General features: G+C 33.8%; 2 protein-coding genes across 2 annotated transcripts; one reads left to right on the top strand and one right to left on the bottom strand.

Annotated features, from left to right (window-relative positions):
* Positions 1–2,830: 2,830 nt before the first annotated feature.
* Positions 2,831–4,059, bottom strand: LOC122307041 (F-box protein SNE-like). The gene has a single exon (XM_043119648.1). The coding sequence runs from the start codon at positions 3,786–3,788 to the stop codon at positions 3,288–3,290; it is 501 nt and encodes a 166-aa protein (XP_042975582.1). The 5' UTR covers positions 3,789–4,059; the 3' UTR covers positions 2,831–3,287.
* A 10,678-nt stretch (positions 4,060–14,737) lies between these two features.
* On the top strand, positions 14,738–18,606 carry LOC122306560 (protein FAR1-RELATED SEQUENCE 5-like). The gene is made up of 7 exons (XM_043118981.1): positions 14,738–14,800; positions 15,136–16,509; positions 16,734–16,988; positions 17,154–17,453; positions 17,541–17,654; positions 17,724–17,798; positions 18,544–18,606. Exons 1-7 carry the CDS (start codon positions 14,738–14,740, stop codon positions 18,604–18,606), a joined length of 2,244 nt encoding a protein of 747 aa, XP_042974915.1.
* Positions 18,607–19,297: the final 691 nt, after the last annotated feature.

Below are 19,297 nucleotides of genomic sequence, written 5' to 3'. Positions count from 1 at the left end.
ACTTGTATATTGGCTGGGCATGTCAGCTTGAACAGGATGTCATGGTTGGCATCATCATGTAATTAATGAGACTAGAATTGATGATTATGTGATATGTTACCAAGTGTTATGACAAATGTGGTTTATGTTGGCTGGATATTAACTAACTGAACAGGGTGCATTTGGATGGAAATTGTATGGATATGGAGAACTAAGTGATATAAGTAATAGATGATCATCTTTACTGGGCGATTGTTTGATACATTTGCCATGGGAATCACATTCTGATCTGTATGTTTGATTTAACTTTAATAATATGGAAAGGTACAGCGGCTCAGGGGAAAATCAGCCAGTTGGTGTATAAAACTTCCCATGCATGTTCTCTGTTTTGGTTTTATACCGCTGAGCGCACAAATGTTGAAAATAATAGTATGCTAACTTCGGTATTTTCAATTGCAACATGCATGGGAAGCATTTATATATTTTATATACTTATTGAGCATTAATTTATGGATGCAGTTATGGTTTAGGTCATGTGTTGAATATAATTATATAAATTACAGATCATATATGGGGCATGCAATTGTGTACCGGTTGACAAATGGTAAGGTATATATAGGAAATTAAGGTACGTAGGTTGAAAAGCAATTAATTAGGTTGAAAAGCAATTAATTAAGTTGCATCGCCTAAATAATGTCCAATTACTTTATACAGCATGTTGAGTTTTATAGAAAATAATTATTTCTGGCAACAATGCATCATTAGCACGCTTCAATGGCGGCCAATATAATGCACGTAGCTAGTCTTGTTCGGTTTATATATATATATATGTGTGTGTGTGTGTGCATGATGGGTTTGCATACATTGAGCAAAATCCAAGAAAATAATGGCCAATAATAGTTATTATTGGTACTTGGTTTATTGCCAACAAGTGATAAGTCTGGAGAATATAGGTAGCCAAAAAAGGCAGACTGGATGAGCCAACGTTTTTGCTATAAAGTTTTTCTCAGAAAACTTAATTGCCAATACAAACCTATTACATAGATTTGTAGTTGTGCCAAAAGATGCAAAATTGTCAGTCTGAACTTTTCGAAACTCATAGTAATTGAGTTATATTGGCAAATCAAAGTTGCCAATATATCTATATTTTGTCAGCATAAGTTCTCGATAAAATATAGTTGCTACAATATATATGTGTAGTCTTTAATCAATAGCCAAGTTATCAATTGAGGACATAGCATATTAGTGGCCAACCTGTTTTTTGGGAATTGAGTTAAATGCTCGAGGTTGGGAGGTTATGTTTGCCTTATTTGTGACAATATAAATGACTTATGGCAACGGCACAATTTGCCAAGATATATAGGTATAATCGTCAAAAGTTCAAATTGCCAAAAGTAGTGGCTAAATTGGCAATTTATTATCTGCAAACATATGGCAATACTTTTCTATGGCTTTATAGTCATTTGTAGCAAAAGTTATAGTTATTGCCACCATAAGTTTTCGCGAAAATAAGCAGAAAATGTTGTAGTATATGCATGATATTTCTCTCGATTGTGTATATCCATGAGGAAAATATATATCATATGATCAAGCTGTATGCATGTACACTTTTTTTTTTGGGTACTATCAAATGCTATGCGTGCAGCTATATCTATCTATTATAATAAGTGTTTATCCCATATGAACAGTAATAAATAATAATTTTCTTGTTTATATTATGTAGTTATATTTTTACCTTTGAGGTACTTTTGTTGATCTGTCTAGAGAGGACTTACACCACCTATCTTTCACGTGCATTTGCAGCACCAAATTTCTTTCATTGAATCTCATCTCATGACAATATCTACTATTAATATAATTATTTACATCCCTTAGGCTGCTTTTGACATAAGCATAAGCATACATGTTTTCTGCATTCACAATTATAGACCGTCAAATTAGATACGCATTACAAAGTTTGTTAATTTTTTTAACTAAAAATTTGAATTTAATTAATCCATGTATTTTGTCACATTAATAGTAGAACTCATGCATTCAGCTTCAAACTCGGTCCAATTTTATCTCTCTCTCTCTCTCTCTATCAACTGGCAATCTTCTCTCTATTTCTTTTGGGCCATCGGGTTGCACGACCTTCTTATCAAACTGGTCAAAGACTTGTGTTATATAAGAGTACAACAACTTTTAAACTCAAGAAAAAGTTTTGCTAGCTAATGATATTATTAAAATAGTTCCCATATCTCAAAAGAAAATTAAAAAAAGAAAATGAGGAAAAATAAAAGCTACTTACGTGTTAGTAAACAATTTTCCTGCTTTATAACCTTTCATCTTTATATAGTATCTATTTACATTTGTAGAAAGAAAAAGAAAAACATAAACAAACAGGCTAGAGAAAGAAGACGAGAGAAAAAAATAATCCAAACGTACATAATGCAGGTATATATATAATGTTGTATATTTGATTTTAAACTAAAATGTAATTGAACTACATACGTAAATTTACTATTCTGACATTCGGACAGAATATATTTATACTTTACTAACATATTATTATTTAAAGATATTTTCTAAAATTTACTTTTTTTATACATTAATTTTTTTTTTATTTTGTAAAAAATCATATATTTTTTTTATTAAAAATTTTATTTTATCAAACTAAATATACATATTTATATGTTACTCCGACCTAGTGTATATATATATATATACTCATAAACTGGGAGGCCGGGGGTTTAACATAATGATCAGTCGATGGAGATGCATGCATATAAGTACGCGTGATCAGTACTGAGCGTGACACCGACTCATTCATCTGCTTAGCTAGTCCTGCACGCATGCTTTATAACCAAAGAAATTTGGAGAAAATAGATCATTTCATTTTATTTTATATCAATTATATGGGACCAACTAAGTGGCCGGCTGAGACAAAGTTTATGATGCTGACTCTAGTCTAAATAGAGACAAAAGGCAAGAGAAAGAGAATTTTACCGCCGGCCAGTAGTAGTAATGGCACTCTGGTCAAGTACCTTGACCATCGACATACCGGCTAGGGCTCACCAGCTAATTAGCTTCTATATTTTCACTACCGTCCACATGACCGACCATATACATTTATTTCTTACATCTCCAAATAATTTTCCTCCATAGAAGATCAACATACTTAATAACAAACGTATATAATTAAGAAAACAATATCGTTTTTTCTAAATAATGAATATATATAGTGAAAATCGAAATAAAAATAATTAATATAACAAATATTTCCATTTATTTATTACTATTATTTTGATTGATTAATGATGGATCCTTGGTCAGACGTTCACGGGCTTGCAGAGGAACATGAGCGACGATGGGGAGGTATCACCGAGCAGTCTTCTTTCATAGTAATCGACGCAAAACAAAGAGAGGGAGAGTTGCACCTCGTCACGTGTCCAGACACGGCTCCTGACCAGGTCCGAGTGGAGGAGACGACTCAGGACGGGTCGGACGCACACCATGTAGAGCTGCTTGTAACCTCCGAGAGCGACTACGATGGTTCGCAGGGATGATGGGGGTGGGGAGGAGACGTGGCGGAAGCAGAGGTGCTCCCAGATGGAGTCACTGCGGGCAATGGTGCACCAGAGGCGGCAGACGCTGGAAGCGACGCCGAGGGACGGCCCGTCCAGGCGCTTGAGGATCTCTATTAGGATGTCTATATGGTCGTTGATGCAGAACTTGGGTTTTTTCTCTCTATGATCAGCTTCTGCTTTCTTCCGCTGCATGGCTTCGTGTGGCCGTGGTGAGGGTCGAGGTTGGTGCCGCATCGTTAACATGAATAAGAGAGCTAGCTAGCTGGCTAGATTGGAGTTCTGGGTGTGTGTGTGTGACAGAGAGAGAGAGAGTAGTGAATCCTGTGAGAGAGTAATGTTATATAGGAGAGTGCCAGAGCGTACGTTATGTTCAAGGTTCTGTTTGAACTTTGTAAGAGTAAACTGGCTTAAAAGGCTTAAAAGATTTGACTTGAGAGAATTAAAGAGAGATAGAGAGTGTTAAATTTTCTTTTATATTTCTCTCAATGATCAGTTGAATCAACGACGACATATAGAGGAGATCATGAGCTTTTCAAAGGAAAAAAGAATTAGTTCTCTTAGTTGTTTTCATTAATTTGTTTAGTTGATATATATACAAATAAAAAAGAAAAAAAGAAAGACTAGTAATAATAAGAAGAATTAATAAGATAGAAGGGAGGCTAGGGGGGGTGGAGTTGTCATGTGGCAGTGTGGGCATCGTGGGGAGAGAAGGGGCCAAATGAAAAGGTCCAAGGCAAAGAACTGCAACCAATGTTTGCTTCTTCCTTTTGTTGTTTTCAAATATTGTTTTCTGAGTTGAGCGGATTTGTTGGTTGTTGTTTTTTATTGCTTTGGTTTTTGCTCTTGTTTGCATCTTTCCAAGGACTCTCGTTTTAGGGCCATTCTGATACTATAAATCACTGACTTGGGGGTGTGAAATGTGAATGATTTTTAGTTTGGCTGTCTGTGCATGGATCATCTTCGATCTGCAAAGTCTATTTTGTATTCTTTACAATAAGGAGGTGGACCAATGTATAATATCTATATATCTATTTTTATGTAAAGATCGAGAACTAGATATTTAATAATTCTATGCTTTCCAAATTTAAGGCCCTGCAGCTAGCTAGCTCATGATACACTATGACCATGAAATCTCTCTCTCTCTCTCTCTCTCTCTCTCTCTCTCTCTCTCTCTCTCTCTCTCTCTCTCTCTCTATATATATATATATATATATATCATGTTTAAAGTTAAAGCAATAAACATTCTCTAATTATGAGTAAAACACTCCACCTCCAATATTCATATGATTTGTTTTATCTTATAATTTAACTGGGAAAGACTAGCTAATTCTTTACACCAATCAATTAATTAAGCAGTTTGCATTAATTAATCATGTCGATCACAAGGTAAAGATCTAGTAGATAGTTCTAGACCTCCTAATTAATTAACTCTTGAATATTTTAGCTAGTCGATCTCCAGCTTTCTGTGCTTACCATAAATTGTAATTTACTCGTGAGTCGAAGTCCGTGACTTCTTTTAACACACACACACATATATACGTAAGTAATAGATAAAAAAACCCATCGCATCAGATTACGAAAACTTTTTGTATCGCCTGGGAGACTTGTAGAAGTTAAAGTAGACCAAATCACAATTTAATAATCTGAAAAAGGGAAGGAAAAAAAGAAAATAATGTGTCGGGCGCACGGGTCACCACCAAACCAAACCAAAGTAAGGGCTTTGATTGAAAATGGTCAGGAGCGCAGTTTACGTACCCAAGTGGTTTGTCTCATGGAGTTGAACTGTAGAAGTATGGCCCAGAAAGGAAAACCCACCGACTCGCCTCCCCAATTACGTAGTTTGAACTTTGAAAACAGAGCGATGAAGCATATATATAATTATATATAATATCACAAAGACATGAGTGGGGTCTGAATTGCCATTAGATTTACAAAAGCTTGTGTATTTTAGAGTAGTGAGTAGCAGTACTGCATTCATGCATGCGTCATGGGGAGTTGTTTTGTAATGTGTTGGACACATCTGGTCTGAGATGGCACTGTTCCCTATTCTTGCCGATCAGAATTTCATAATTGAAAGATTACAAGAAGAAACCCGTAAAGTTCGCAAAGATTTTCACATTTTCACTCACTCCCCCGAAGACTTTCATTTGTAGTACTTTTTTGTTGTCAAGTTTGCCTATCTAACAGCTGGCTAAGCCATTTCCATTGAGTTTTCATCACTTCCATTTATAGCCTACATATAAATATATATATATATATATTCATTGTTATATAGCATACATCCAACCTTCTACCTTCATGATCCATCACTTTGATCTTTTACTGATTATGACAAATCACATCATCCATCTTTCTTCTTTTTACTTAAATAATTGGTTGGAATGAATTCTGAACAACAGTAGTACTTAATGGTAGATTTTTTTTTTTTTTAGGCTTATCACCTAATTAAAATTAAGATCCATATCAATCTTCGGATTAACATGTGCGAAGGTGGTAATTAATTCCTATCCGCTTATACATTTTTATGTCGACTTTGTTAATACATATATGTAATTAGAATATCGATCCGTACGTTCTGTATGTTGAAGCAATCAAGCAAGCAACGATCAACGTACATCCTTAATTTATAATTACTGAGTTTACTTAATTATGATCTTTTCTTTGATTTTTTAGGTATAAATTTGAGGTTTGTATAGGATTAATTAATCATGTAGATCAGGGGAAGTCAGAGTTAAATACGCTAGCTAGCTTTTGTTTGATCAAAATCTCAAGACACATCAAATATTAATCTCTTTGTCCTAGTTTGCACATGATGATGATGATGATCATATATACAAACCAATTAATAATTATTAGATAACCTAAAGAAAACAAACAAGCAGCTAGCTAGCTGCAAGTAGATAGGTAGAATGCATGCAAACAGAAGAAGAATGGGAAGAAAAACAATGAAATTCAGCCAAAGTTAAATCAATCTTCCCTAACTGCTCTCTTAGCTAGAAGCGAAGGATTTTGGAATCTCCTGAATTAGGTTTCAATATTACTTTCCGCAAGAAATTAATACAAGACTTGTATGTTTTCTGATCTAGAGTCTTGTTCTTGGATGGGGTATCGTTTTGTTCGGCATTCCTTGTTTATATCTATATGCGCTTCTTTTGAAAATAATTAAATTTTAGTTTCTGATTTAAGATATCGAGCGATTAATATTTATAATACACAAATACAAACAAAACCTCGTGACAATTAACTCTGACATGGCACGCTTGCCCATGCATTATAATCCATGCAGGTTATAAATACGTGCATGACCGGCCGGTTAGGGACATTTGTGATTCCCTGGCTTGTGTACTTTCAACGCTCAGATCGGATACATTGTGGCTTGTGTACTTTAACTCACAGATCGGATACATTGTGAAGGCAGCTCTCGTAGATCAGTGCCAAGTGTTAAATATTTTAACATAAATATTAATAAATAAATTTTCGATTTTATATGATTTATAATAATAAATAGTGATAAATAAATACGTAACTTTCTTCATTAGTTTGATAAAAAATTATATTTGACTGTGAATGAATGATCACCTTAACAATTTTACCTTATAAGTGTCTCATGATAGCAAAAGGCACTCTTATGTTATAGGTGAGAACTCTTTAACTCCTCAGTGCTATTTATAGATTTCTGACCATCAAGAAATCTCAGGGTTTGTATCTGACTATAATTAGAAATATAGAGTTTTAATCTTATTTCTTAAGAATTTTCTTATCCCATTATCACTCATCTTTTATCTGATAAGTTTGAACTATTTCAAACTCTATTAAGATGGGTGTGTAGGACATAGAGTTTAAATAAAACTCTTACATTCTCCCACTTGGCCCATACACCCATAAAATAATATTTTCTATTCATGGGTTTATTACAGGAAATCAACCATACTGCGCAAATTCATTTCTTGAAACTTTCATAGTTCAAAGTACATTACATGAGTTCTGTAATATCAATATCAAATCAACTATCGATGCGAGTCATAACGATCCTCTATTATATAATCAACAAATTTCCTTCCATGTACCACAACACCAGTAACCAATTTAACACGATCTTTAATTGGGATAATTAAGTCTAATATCGTGATGCCTTGAGTTTCAATTCATGTCTATTGCAGACATTATCTTGTCATCATTCTTCCAAACTATTCAATGTACAAATAAGTGAAAAGACAAGAAAATAGAAATAAAACAACCATAATAGTTATCATTAAGTGTCCAAAATAAAATAAAACATCTACGAGCTCAATAACATGTTTACATCATAAGATCCATTCTGTCAACATACTCTTTAAACTGCTTCGCTACTAGACCCTTTGTTAATGGGTCTGCTATCATAAGCATAGTACTAATATGTTCTATAGACATTGTTTATTTCTGTACTTCATCCTTGATACTTAGGTATTTGAAATTAAATACTTATCATTCGGAAAAAAATTAATCTGAGTAATTATGCCATACATTCTTAGCAGCTTGGCTATAAGTCGACAATTCCAAATCCTAAGATAAATTTTCTCAGTCAGATACTATAAACTGTGGCCTCAAAACATACCACAAACTCAGTCCCTATTGCACATGAAGCAGTAAAAGATTTACCTCATATTTTTCCATAAATAACTCTACTAGATATCAAAATACATAACCATAATTGTATTTTTTATAATTAGAGTAATCCCATAAAATGGGGCCTGAATATTCAGTTACCTTAAGAATATTAGTTTTTTTTAAGACAATAATATAATATTTAATTTCTTGCAAATAACATTGTATTCTTTTCACATCTTTTGGGTTAAGTGTCGTTAGGTTACTTTAGCAACAACCAAGGATGTTAATGATAAACCGATGTTCAGCTGTATACAAATTTGTGCAACCATCAAGTTCTTTATAACCATCTTATACAAATTTATTTAACAGCCTAATCAATTCGAGATCACTGTAAATACTGAGCATGTCACATTTATTTTTAATGTATCTATTTACCAGTAATTTTTCATGCAAAATCTTTCCAAACTTTATGCAGCTATACTGAGACAATCCCAATAGTCATCATCTTAGTATTAAATTCAATCTCAATGTCTCATTCATAAATTCCATTTAAATACGTAATTTTAATGTCATACTACTAACGATGACTCATACTTGCCAAAAGGTCATATATATAATGACCAAAATACAAATATACTCCCACTAAATTACTGGTATATTTATTAACAATAAATATTTTTCTTAAACCAAAACAATATTGGTATTATCAAATTTCATGTACAAAGATTCAAAAAACTGTTACCTTTTCTAGGTAATCCTTTTATTCGTTTCTTGTAGATTTCAGACTTTTACTTTACAAGTGTTTTCACATTTATTTGATGTAACGCTAGACCATAATGAGTTACTAATGTCATAGTAATTCTCAATAAGTTCTTTTAGATTTAACCAAAAAAAAAAAAAAAAATTCTCTAATCAATGCTAATTTATGAGTGAAATTCTTAATTACAAATCTAACTTTATATCGTTCAACATTGCCTTTGAAATCAAGATTTTGTCTCCAAAATACATTTCCATTCGACTTTTCATACATTTCAGATAATTTAGACAAAATTGCATGCTTTAGATAGATCCATGGATTTCAATCACTCTTTTATGCATCAATCTTTTATAGAATCACTTATTTCTATAATTTGTAAAAACATATGTAAACTTTTATTTATTTTTATATCACATTCAAATTTTGAAGATACACAACAAAACTCAAGCAAATAGCAAATCAAGAAAATTGCATGAGCTTACCTATTCTGATGTCTCTATGACCAATTCTTTAGTGGTGTCTCTTTGATGAGTTGAATGATCATTTGCTTGTTGTTCCATATTATCATTAAGATAATCATAAAATAAAACTACAAAATTTTCAAAAGGTACGGGAATGCACTTCACAACACTCACATTTCTAATTTCCATACTCCGACTGATTTTGCCAACCATAAGAAATTTGATGTTTCAATTTTCTCAAAATTCAAACCATAAGTAAAAACAATATAGCCTAGATCATTGAATCTCTTTAAGTAATCAATAATAATAATGTACCCAATAACTATTATAAGATTCATCAACCTTTTATTTGAGTTATAAATTATTACTTTAATTTGACTACCCATATATGAATATGCCTTAAAACAATTCATAAATAAAAAAAAAATAAATCATTAAGGCTAAAAACACAATATAAGTTCTAAACCATTATAGCCCAACTCTTAATATTTTTCATGACACTATTTCAATCCAATTCAATGATTTTCATATTTCTATCTAACTACAATTCCTCCCCATGAGAAGTATTATAAGAATTACTAATGGTTTGAGACTTCTCATGTAGGAGATAGATACATTCATATAATGAAAATCATCTATAAAAGTAATGAAATACTTATATCAAATATTATAGGAAAAAAGATTTACATGTGTCTATATGCATTATCTTAAGAAAATCTCCATTTCTTGTGGCATCTTTTATTGATATGTTTGATTTATTTTCCTTTTATACAAATCAACACACATCCTGAGATTAGAAAACCTAAATGCGGAAAATATTTTATTTACTAATCTCTTTAACTTTTCTTGAAGATATTCTCCAAACTTTTATACTACAAATTATGTTTCAAATTTTATGTCAAAAATTGTAAAAGTTTTTCATAAATCATTTTTCTTTTGGTTCTAGTACATATCTCATGAGTGAGAAAAAGAAAAAAAAAATTATTATGAAGGCATGACAAATACAACTTTATTGGAAAGAAAAAATGAAACCAACATAAGTGACATATTGAAACAAATTGAAATTTAAACATTTGTACTTGGATTTAATCTAAAAAGAATGCATAAACATGTATAAGATCTGATTCGAAACTTATTTAGTTTACCCTTCCTTTTGAATCATGTCTTATGCTTAGGGCACTTAAACCTTCATGTGTTACTATTTCTTTCAAATTTCAATTGACACAATTCTTTTATTTTCATTACAATTATTTTCTCACTTTCCCAAACGATACAAATGATTTTTCATACAAATTAGCAAAATAAATTTGTATCTAGCTAACAACCATGCTACTAACTTGTTCATATCTCATTATTTTAATGAAATAATAATGCCTTTAAAATAAACCATTATGTACAAAAAAAAAATCCATATAGTTTAATATGTAAGTAGTTAAACATTATACTTTTCTGATCTTTATCACTATTCTCAATGATAATTGATGTTTAAACATAAAAAACTCTTAGTGTAAATTTGATATGCTCATATTTCTCTATATTAGAGTCCATTCTATACATGAAACTTGTAATGATATTCATATACTTACTGCAAGAAAAATATTTTAATCACTTTAATACTTTGAGTTCGACACTTATAAACAATAACAGAATTTAAACCATTATGGATAAACTAATAGTGTCATTGAAATCCTTCATTTTAGAAATGGATCCCAATGCACAAAATGTTCCCTCCAGTTTTAATTTCAAAATTTAAACCATGCATTATCAAGAATTTAAACTATTATGAATGAACTAATAGTGTCATTGAAGGATGAACTAGTTGTATCATCAAAATTCTCCTCTAGGAGTAAACTCTAACATACAAAGTGTTCCCTCCAATATTAAATTCTGTGGATGAACTAGCTGTATCATCAGAATTCTCCTTTGAAGTAAACTCTAACATACAAAGTGTTCCCTCCAACCTTTCTTTAATGGATGAACTAGTAGTGTCATCAAGACTCTCCTTTAGAAGTAGATCTTGACACACAAAATTATTCACTCCATCATATCTACCTTAATATGGAATTTAATGATTTTTCACCAAAATTTAAGAAAGTCATGTACCTTTGGGTAATTAATCTTTTCTTTAATTTTAATGTGGATCATTTGCTCCATATTAGATAAAATATATATTTATATATGTATGGCATGATAATAAGAACCAAAATAAACAATTCATACATGTATTTAATAATAAGGACATGCACATAAAAGAAAATACAATTTCAGTTTTTTTTTTTTAAATAATGATATTAAAATAATAATATTTTAATCTGATCGGTCCGGGTCTGAACTAGACCGAGACCCAAGTCAACTGGATTTGTTGACTTGGGCCAGATTTACTGTACAAGCCCGTTCCTTCCTCTCTCTTTTTTTTGTTCTTTTATTGGGTTGGGCCACATCAGTGGCCCATTGGCCCGTTTGTTTTCTTTTGTCTTGGATTGGGCCAAGCCAAGTTGACCCACAGCCCATAGCTTTACTTATTTACAACATATTTCAGTTTTAATGACTTGGCTGGGTCAAAGCCCACAGCTCAAGCCTTTAGTCTATTATCAGAAAACCTAAAGGAAGCTTGCTCTATTCCTTCAATAAGCAGCGCCGCACCAATATTTTTCCTCAGATGCAGTGCCGCACCAAGCACCACGGTGCCTTTAGTTTTCCCATAATGGTGCACAGAACCACACTTCAATTTCTTTTCTTCTTTCCTCAACATGCAATGCTGCACCTCGTGTAAAACTTCCTTTCGTTTGGCGCAATGGTAAAGCCACACCCTGTCAGATGCATTGGCATCCAACCCACACTAAATCACCAACAACATTAACAAACCTTCTGCTGTGCGCAAAGACAAGGCCATGCAAAGTAACTTGTGGGCAAACCATGCTAGACCACATAAGCAACTCTAATGGCCTGGCTAGGTAGGTTGTCTCTATCAAAGACTCCTCATTACAATTTTGTTTTGTCTCTTTCTCAAGATAACACAATACAAGGAAAATAATAATAATAATAATAATAATAATAATAAAGAGAAAAATAAACCCCAAGTACAGTTCTAAGTCTAAAAACATTCAAAATACATTTCAACGTGTAGTTTCAATAATATCAATACACATGTACAATAATAATATTATGAATATGTAATAATTGGAATAATCATTTGAAATTCCTAAACACCATTGCAAATTTATTTCTCAGACTAAAAAGATACTCAACTACAACATGATAAAAATCGAGAAATGCATGGAGGTTATATATATAAAATTAGTCAAATAGATATTTATATACTGTATTTTATCGAGATCATAAAAAATCTACAATCTAAAGCTCTGATACCACATGTTAAATATTTTAACACGAACATTAATAAATGGATTTTCGATTTTATATGATCTATAATAATAAGTAGTGATAAATAAATACGTACCTTTCTCTATCAGTTTGATGAAGAATTAGATCTGACTATGAGGGAAGGATCACCCTAGCAACTTTGCCTCACGATTGTTTAACAGATCAATCCGTTTTGACACATTATAATCCGTTATGACCTATTAAGAAAGTTAAAGTTACAATTATACCCTTATACCTAAAAGTAACATTTTTAGAATTTTAATTTTGATATTTTTATTATTTGGAATATGATTTTGGACTTATAATTAGTTTTATAATTTTTATAGATATTATGATTTTAACATTCAACAATGCTACATACCACCGGGGTGTAACCCCGCCGCGTCCCCGTGACTGACGTGGCAACTGCCACATCAGCTGCGGAAAAAAAAAAAAAAAGAAGAGAAAAAGGCTGAAGAAAGCAGAGAACGCGGGAGGAATATTTTTGAGGTGATTTTGAAGAGAAGCGGGCAGAGGCCAAATCGGAAGCTCCCATCGCCGAACCGGAAGCTCCCATCGCCGACGAGCTGAACCCTTCATTCCTCTATGCAGTTATCTGTATTTGTGAGTAAGTAAGAGAACGGTGAAGAAAACTGTGCAGGATTTGAAAACCCCAAGCAGAGACGTTGCCGAGGAGGTAGAACTGGTTTTTAACTTGTTGTTTCATCTGCATTTGTGGGTAAGAGAACGGTTTTAACTGGTTTTTAGTTGTTGTTACACATTTTCTGGTTTGTTTATTTGTTCTCCTGTGTTAAACTTTGTTTTTATTTGTTTTTGGGCATTTTCTATTGCTTAGTAGTGGGTTTTTTTGGGTATTTTCAGTAGCTTGGGTTTATTTTTTTGGTACTTGCGTTTGATTCAGGAAGGAGAAGGCTCATTCAGTAAACTGCACTTTAACCGGGGATGTATCTAGCATTATTGTTAGACTTTTCCTTAGAATTTGTAATGAATTTGTGGGTCACGGAGGTTTGAGGCTCTGTGATTAATTTGTAACGTTTTTGAGGCTCTGTAATGAATTTGACACTTGTGGCTCATATCAAATGAGAGGTATTTTGGTGAACACCAGTATCTAGACTACTGAATTGGCAAACCAACAATAACCTTTTGTTCTTATCATGAAAACATACATCAAAAGATGAGAAAGGAAAATAATTACCACTTGGATATTTAACAATATGTTCATCAACATCAACACCTAGAAGGTTGAAGCCTGCTCTAGTCAAAAGATTACATGCATCCCGCACCTAAACAAGAAAATCTGAGAATGTCCAATAGGGCCTGTAATTGAACTTGTAGCTCTCATTTTATGTTTCTTACTCTATTATTTTCAAATTGAATTCTCAAAATAAAAATAAAAAATTTTGAGCATTTTTTTTAGAGTGGGTTATGATAAATTTTGAGCATTTTTTTTAGAGTGGGTTATGATAAATTTTGAGCATTGGTAAGACTGGCGAGTTAAGACTGGGAGAGCTGGGGTTTGTTTGGATTTCAATTCATTTCATATACATATGTGTATTTGCATGTACATGCATGTTCTGGAATAGTACATATGTACATGAATTGATGATGTCCATTAATTATCATTGGCCTCCATATTCAGTGGAACACGCTTACATTATTATGAGTAAAAAGGAAATCCTCATAATCTTACAAGCGGACACTTAGGCCCACTTCTTCATTGTTCAAGTTCATGACATCAATAATGAGAATGGCCATATTTTGAATTGAAATCGAAGTAGAGCAAAAATTAGAATAAGTTTATTTGGCCCTTAGTACTTAACGCGTATTAATTAGTTAAGATGGTTTTGATTTGGCCCCTAGTAATTATGAAGAATCTAAGCAAGTACAAATAAGCTAAATAGCATTCAAAGTTCATTTGATTAAATGCCTTTAAATAGCATTCGAAGTTCATATTTATGTTGAATTACTTAATCCTGGTTGTAGTTCTATTATATTTTCCCAGCATGGGAAACGAGAAAGAACAGCCAACTACATGTCCATCATCTAGCTCAAATCCTCCATCGGAGGTATGTATGTTATATAATTGTGCACTTCAATAACATTGGTACTGTTGATATTTCTTGTTTGAAAATATATCAATAACTTTATCTAATAATGTTAGGCCATACCATCAACCATGCAAAACATTCCACCTTACATGGCTGGATACTTTGGACCAGTGCCTACGTGGTCACCAACTTTTCTACCATATCCGGCTGGTAACCAATATCCAATCAACATATAGGTAGTGATAACTTGTAGCGGATTTTTTCTTAATAAGTTGTCTTTTTTGCAACTATTACAAAAATAAGGTGCCTTAATTGTAGCAGTTTAATTGATGAGCTTTTATAATTTGTTGCAGAATTCTGGTTATGGATTTCAAGGAATCATGGAACCTCCGACTCCTATCAACAATACAAGCTCTGCCACGAGCAAGATAGTTGGTTCAGAACTCGATAATAGAGCTGATGGTGGGGAATCTGAAGCACCTTGTAGATCTCCTATAGTTGAACGGCGTACTGAGGAACGACCAAATCATACGGAATCTAATAGTGGCAGTCCCTTGAAATCTCAAAATGTCGAAGTGGTTGATGATGATACGATTGAGGAGCCAAAGTCGGGAATGGAGTTTAATTCCCTTGAAGAGCTATTATGTTATTATAAGGAATACGGTAAAAAATGCGAGTTTGGGGTGATGACAAAATGGATTGATAGGGGAGAAGATGAATCTGTTAGATACGTCACTCTTTGTTGTGCCCGAGGTGGGAAGGCCCGGAATAGGACGTTGAATGTTGCCAAGCCACGTGCAACAGGAAAGACAGAATGTAAGGCAATGATTAATGCCTTAAAGCAAGATGGAGTGCTGAGGTTGACGACAGTACATAATATCCATAACCATGACCTCAGTCTGAAGAAATCCCGCTTCTTTCGATGTAATAGAGAAGTTAGTGATGCCGTAAAAAGGGTCCTAGATACCAATGATTTGGCTGGCATCCGAGCGAGTAAGAGTTACGGATCTCTCGTTGTTGGAGCGGGTCGATTCGAGAATCTCCCATTTCTCGAAAAGGATTGTCGCAATTATATTGACAAGGCAAGACATCTACGACTTGGCGCAGGTGGTGCTGGAGCGCTTCGACAGTATTTCTTACGGATGCAATATAAAAATCCTGGATTTTTTTATATGATGGACATAGATGATGACGGGAGGTTAAAGAACGTCTTTTGGTCAGACCCCCGTAGTAGAGCAGTGTACATATATTTCGGCGATGTGGTGACATTCGATACCACATACCTAACAAATCGATATGGGATGCCCTTTGCACCATTTGTTGGTGTAAACCACCATGGGCAGTCAATTCTGTTGGGAGCCGGCTTGATTTCTAGTGAGGATACTGAGACATTTGTGTGGTTATTCGAGACATGGTTGCAATGCATGGATGGTATCGCTCCGAAAGCAATTATCACTGATCAAAATAGAGCGATGAAAAATGCAATCGCTCTTGTCTTTCCAAATAGCCAGCACAGATTTTATCTTTGGCATATACTGAAGAAAGTTTCCGAGAAACTTGGCTCATATGGTTCCTACAAAACTGGGATGAAAAGTGCCTTGATGAAATGTGTATATGACACCCAACGTGTTGATGAGTTTGAGAAGTGTTGGGATGAGTTGATTACCACTTACAACTTGCATGAGAATGCGTGGTTGCAGAGCCTTTACGTTGAGTGTGAACATTGGGTACCGGCATATTTGAAGGAGTGTTTTTGGGCTGGAATGAGTACAACGCAGCGAAGCGAGAGCATGAATGCATTCTTTGACGGTTATGTACATTCTAGGACAAACTTAAAGGAGTTTGTAGACCAATTTGATAACGCGTTGAAAAAGAAGATTGAGAAAGAAAATAAAACTTCCAGTCATTTAATGTCACAATCCCCCTCATATCTCGATCTCTGATTGAAAAGAGGTTCCAAGAGTTGTACACGATTGCGAAGTTCAAGGAAATTCAGCAGCAAGTCAACGGCATCATTGACTTGAATCCGAAGTTACATAAAAGTGATGGTGCAGTAAAGACATATATAGTTGAGGATGAAGTAGCTTTGGAGGAGTTCACTAAGTTGGTTCGGCATTTTGTGGACTTTAGTGAGGATGATGCAGTTGCAAAGTGCTCTTGTGGTTTATTTGAGATGAGGGGGATATTGTGTCGGCACATCTTGGCTGTATTCAGGTGTAACGATATTAGACATTTGCCGGAAATATACATTTTAGATCGATGAAGGAAGGATATTAAAAGACGATATATATTAATCCACAGTAGCTATGATGAAGGGGACCAACGGCCAGATGCTAATAGATATTCAAGTCTTTTAAGTATTTGTTATCAGACGATTACTCATGCAGCTGGTTCGAGAAAGCATACTGAGGATGCGAGAAGTAAGTTATATGCCATGATTGAGCTGTATCGTGCCAATGAAGAACCCCCATCTTTCACTCAAATTGGTTCTAATGTGGATCCTTCGGCAAATGACACTACGGTCGGGTGTTCTGGGGAAGTACACAGTCCACGTATTGTGCGAGGCAAAGGCAGACCTCCATCTCTAAGAAGAGCATCCAGGATGGAGATAGACATGAGAAAAGCCAAAGCAAAGACGAAGAAAGCACCGGTAAAGGGAAACCGGAAAGAGGTACCATACTTTTTTGTTATTCGGGTGTGGAATTGGTTTAGTAAGACTTCGCATATTTGTTATTAATGTATATTTTTTGTTAATTAGCGAGATGGAGGAGATACTCGGGTCGTGGAGAAAGGAGATACACCTGTTGCGGAAGTATGCAGGAGTTTATTTGGCACTTCTGAGATTGATCTCTCCAATGTTGGAGACATGCAGGTATATTAATAAGTTTATATTTATTAATAAGTTCATTGATTTGGTTGTATACTTACCATTGATTTCCAGCAGGCTATTCCGGGTGTGGGTATAGACATTACTGGAACACAGTCCCGAGAAATCGTGATGCAGAGTCAAGAAAGCGTAAGTGGATTTGTGGCCTTTATCCTCGACGTTAATACTAATATTTATTTGTAATATTAATATTTTGGTTTATTATTTACAAATGCAAGTTGGGTTAGATGGATCACAATTGGATTTGTTTGGGTTGGGCGAATCACAACGGTTGGAATGATGGGATTGTTATTTGCATTGATCAAGTGGTTTGAATATTTATTAGTATTGAATGTATTCCGAACATTGGATGTGTACTTGGCTCTAATTGGATGTGTGGATTTTGTATATTTTCTCTATTTGAGGCACTATGGTTGTGGATCTTTTCCAATGAAATTGGAGAATGGCTCATATGCTGAATGAGAGTTTAGTTTATGTGCTGAATGAGTTTATTTAGTTTATAATGTTTAGTTTCGAAGGCTGAATGAGTTTAGTTTATCACGGAATAGGCCCCTAGTTTTTGCTAATTATTTATGATTGAATGAGAGATCAATCATGGTAGAAGTAGTGCTGGAACTAATATTTTCTGCATGTGCTTCTTTTACTTGGAACTAATATTTCTCTAAGTGTTGCTCTGTCCAGTTGGATATATAGTATCCAAGTGTTGGGAATATGTGTTTCCAGCGTGTTGAGAATTGATAATAGTGTATTTCTAGCAGGTATTCGGACTCCCATTTTCTATATATATATATATATGATGTAGACGTAGACTTCCAGAAAAGTGCACATTTAAACATCTCCAATTGTGCACTTTTATTTGAGGTACAACTGCTAGATATTCGGACGCCCAGCTGGAATCATGGTGCTGTCTAACAGCAATTTGGCCTATAATCGATAGACCAAATTGCTGCTAGAAAAGAGAAGCACCTGGAATCATGCTAATAGACCAATTCCACAAGGATATTATCCAAAAAAATATTTCATCAGCCTTCCAAAAATAACATCTCAACTAACTATAATTTCCATCACATTAATCTACAAGAAATAATTACTAAGAAACAACACCATTTTCCAATCAAGTTTCTTCCATCAATTTCATATAACCAAGCATTTGGGCAGAAACAAGCTGAGCTTTTACTTCAATTACATTCATCTCCTTGTGGAAGAGCTTCCACAAGGATATTATCCAAAAAAATATTTCATCAGCCTTCCAAAAATAACATCTCAACTAACTATAATTTCCATCACATTAATCTACAAGAAATAATTACTAAGAAACAACACCATTTTCCAATCAATTTTCTTCCATCAATTTCATATAACCAAGCATTTGGGCAGAAACAAGCTGAGCTTTTACTTCAATTACATTCATCTCCATCTCAGTTAGATAACTAGGATAATATTCCACAAAATACAAAGAACTAGTTAACAACAATCCCGAATTCACTTATAGTTAGCTAGGTAAAATGCATGTACAAGTACAAAACAATAATAAATCCAAAATATCGTGCACAATCCCTTTCTTCTAGCTTCTTATGCGTTAAGTACCAACTCCTTATTCGTAACCTCGTCGCTTTTATTGGACAGCA

Source organism: Carya illinoinensis, chromosome 4 (assembly GCF_018687715.1).
Source record: "Carya illinoinensis cultivar Pawnee chromosome 4, C.illinoinensisPawnee_v1, whole genome shotgun sequence".
Taxonomy (NCBI): domain Eukaryota; kingdom Viridiplantae; phylum Streptophyta; class Magnoliopsida; order Fagales; family Juglandaceae; genus Carya; species Carya illinoinensis.
The sequence above is the reverse complement of the archived record's forward strand: the minus strand, read 5'-3'. Positions and strand labels throughout refer to the sequence as shown.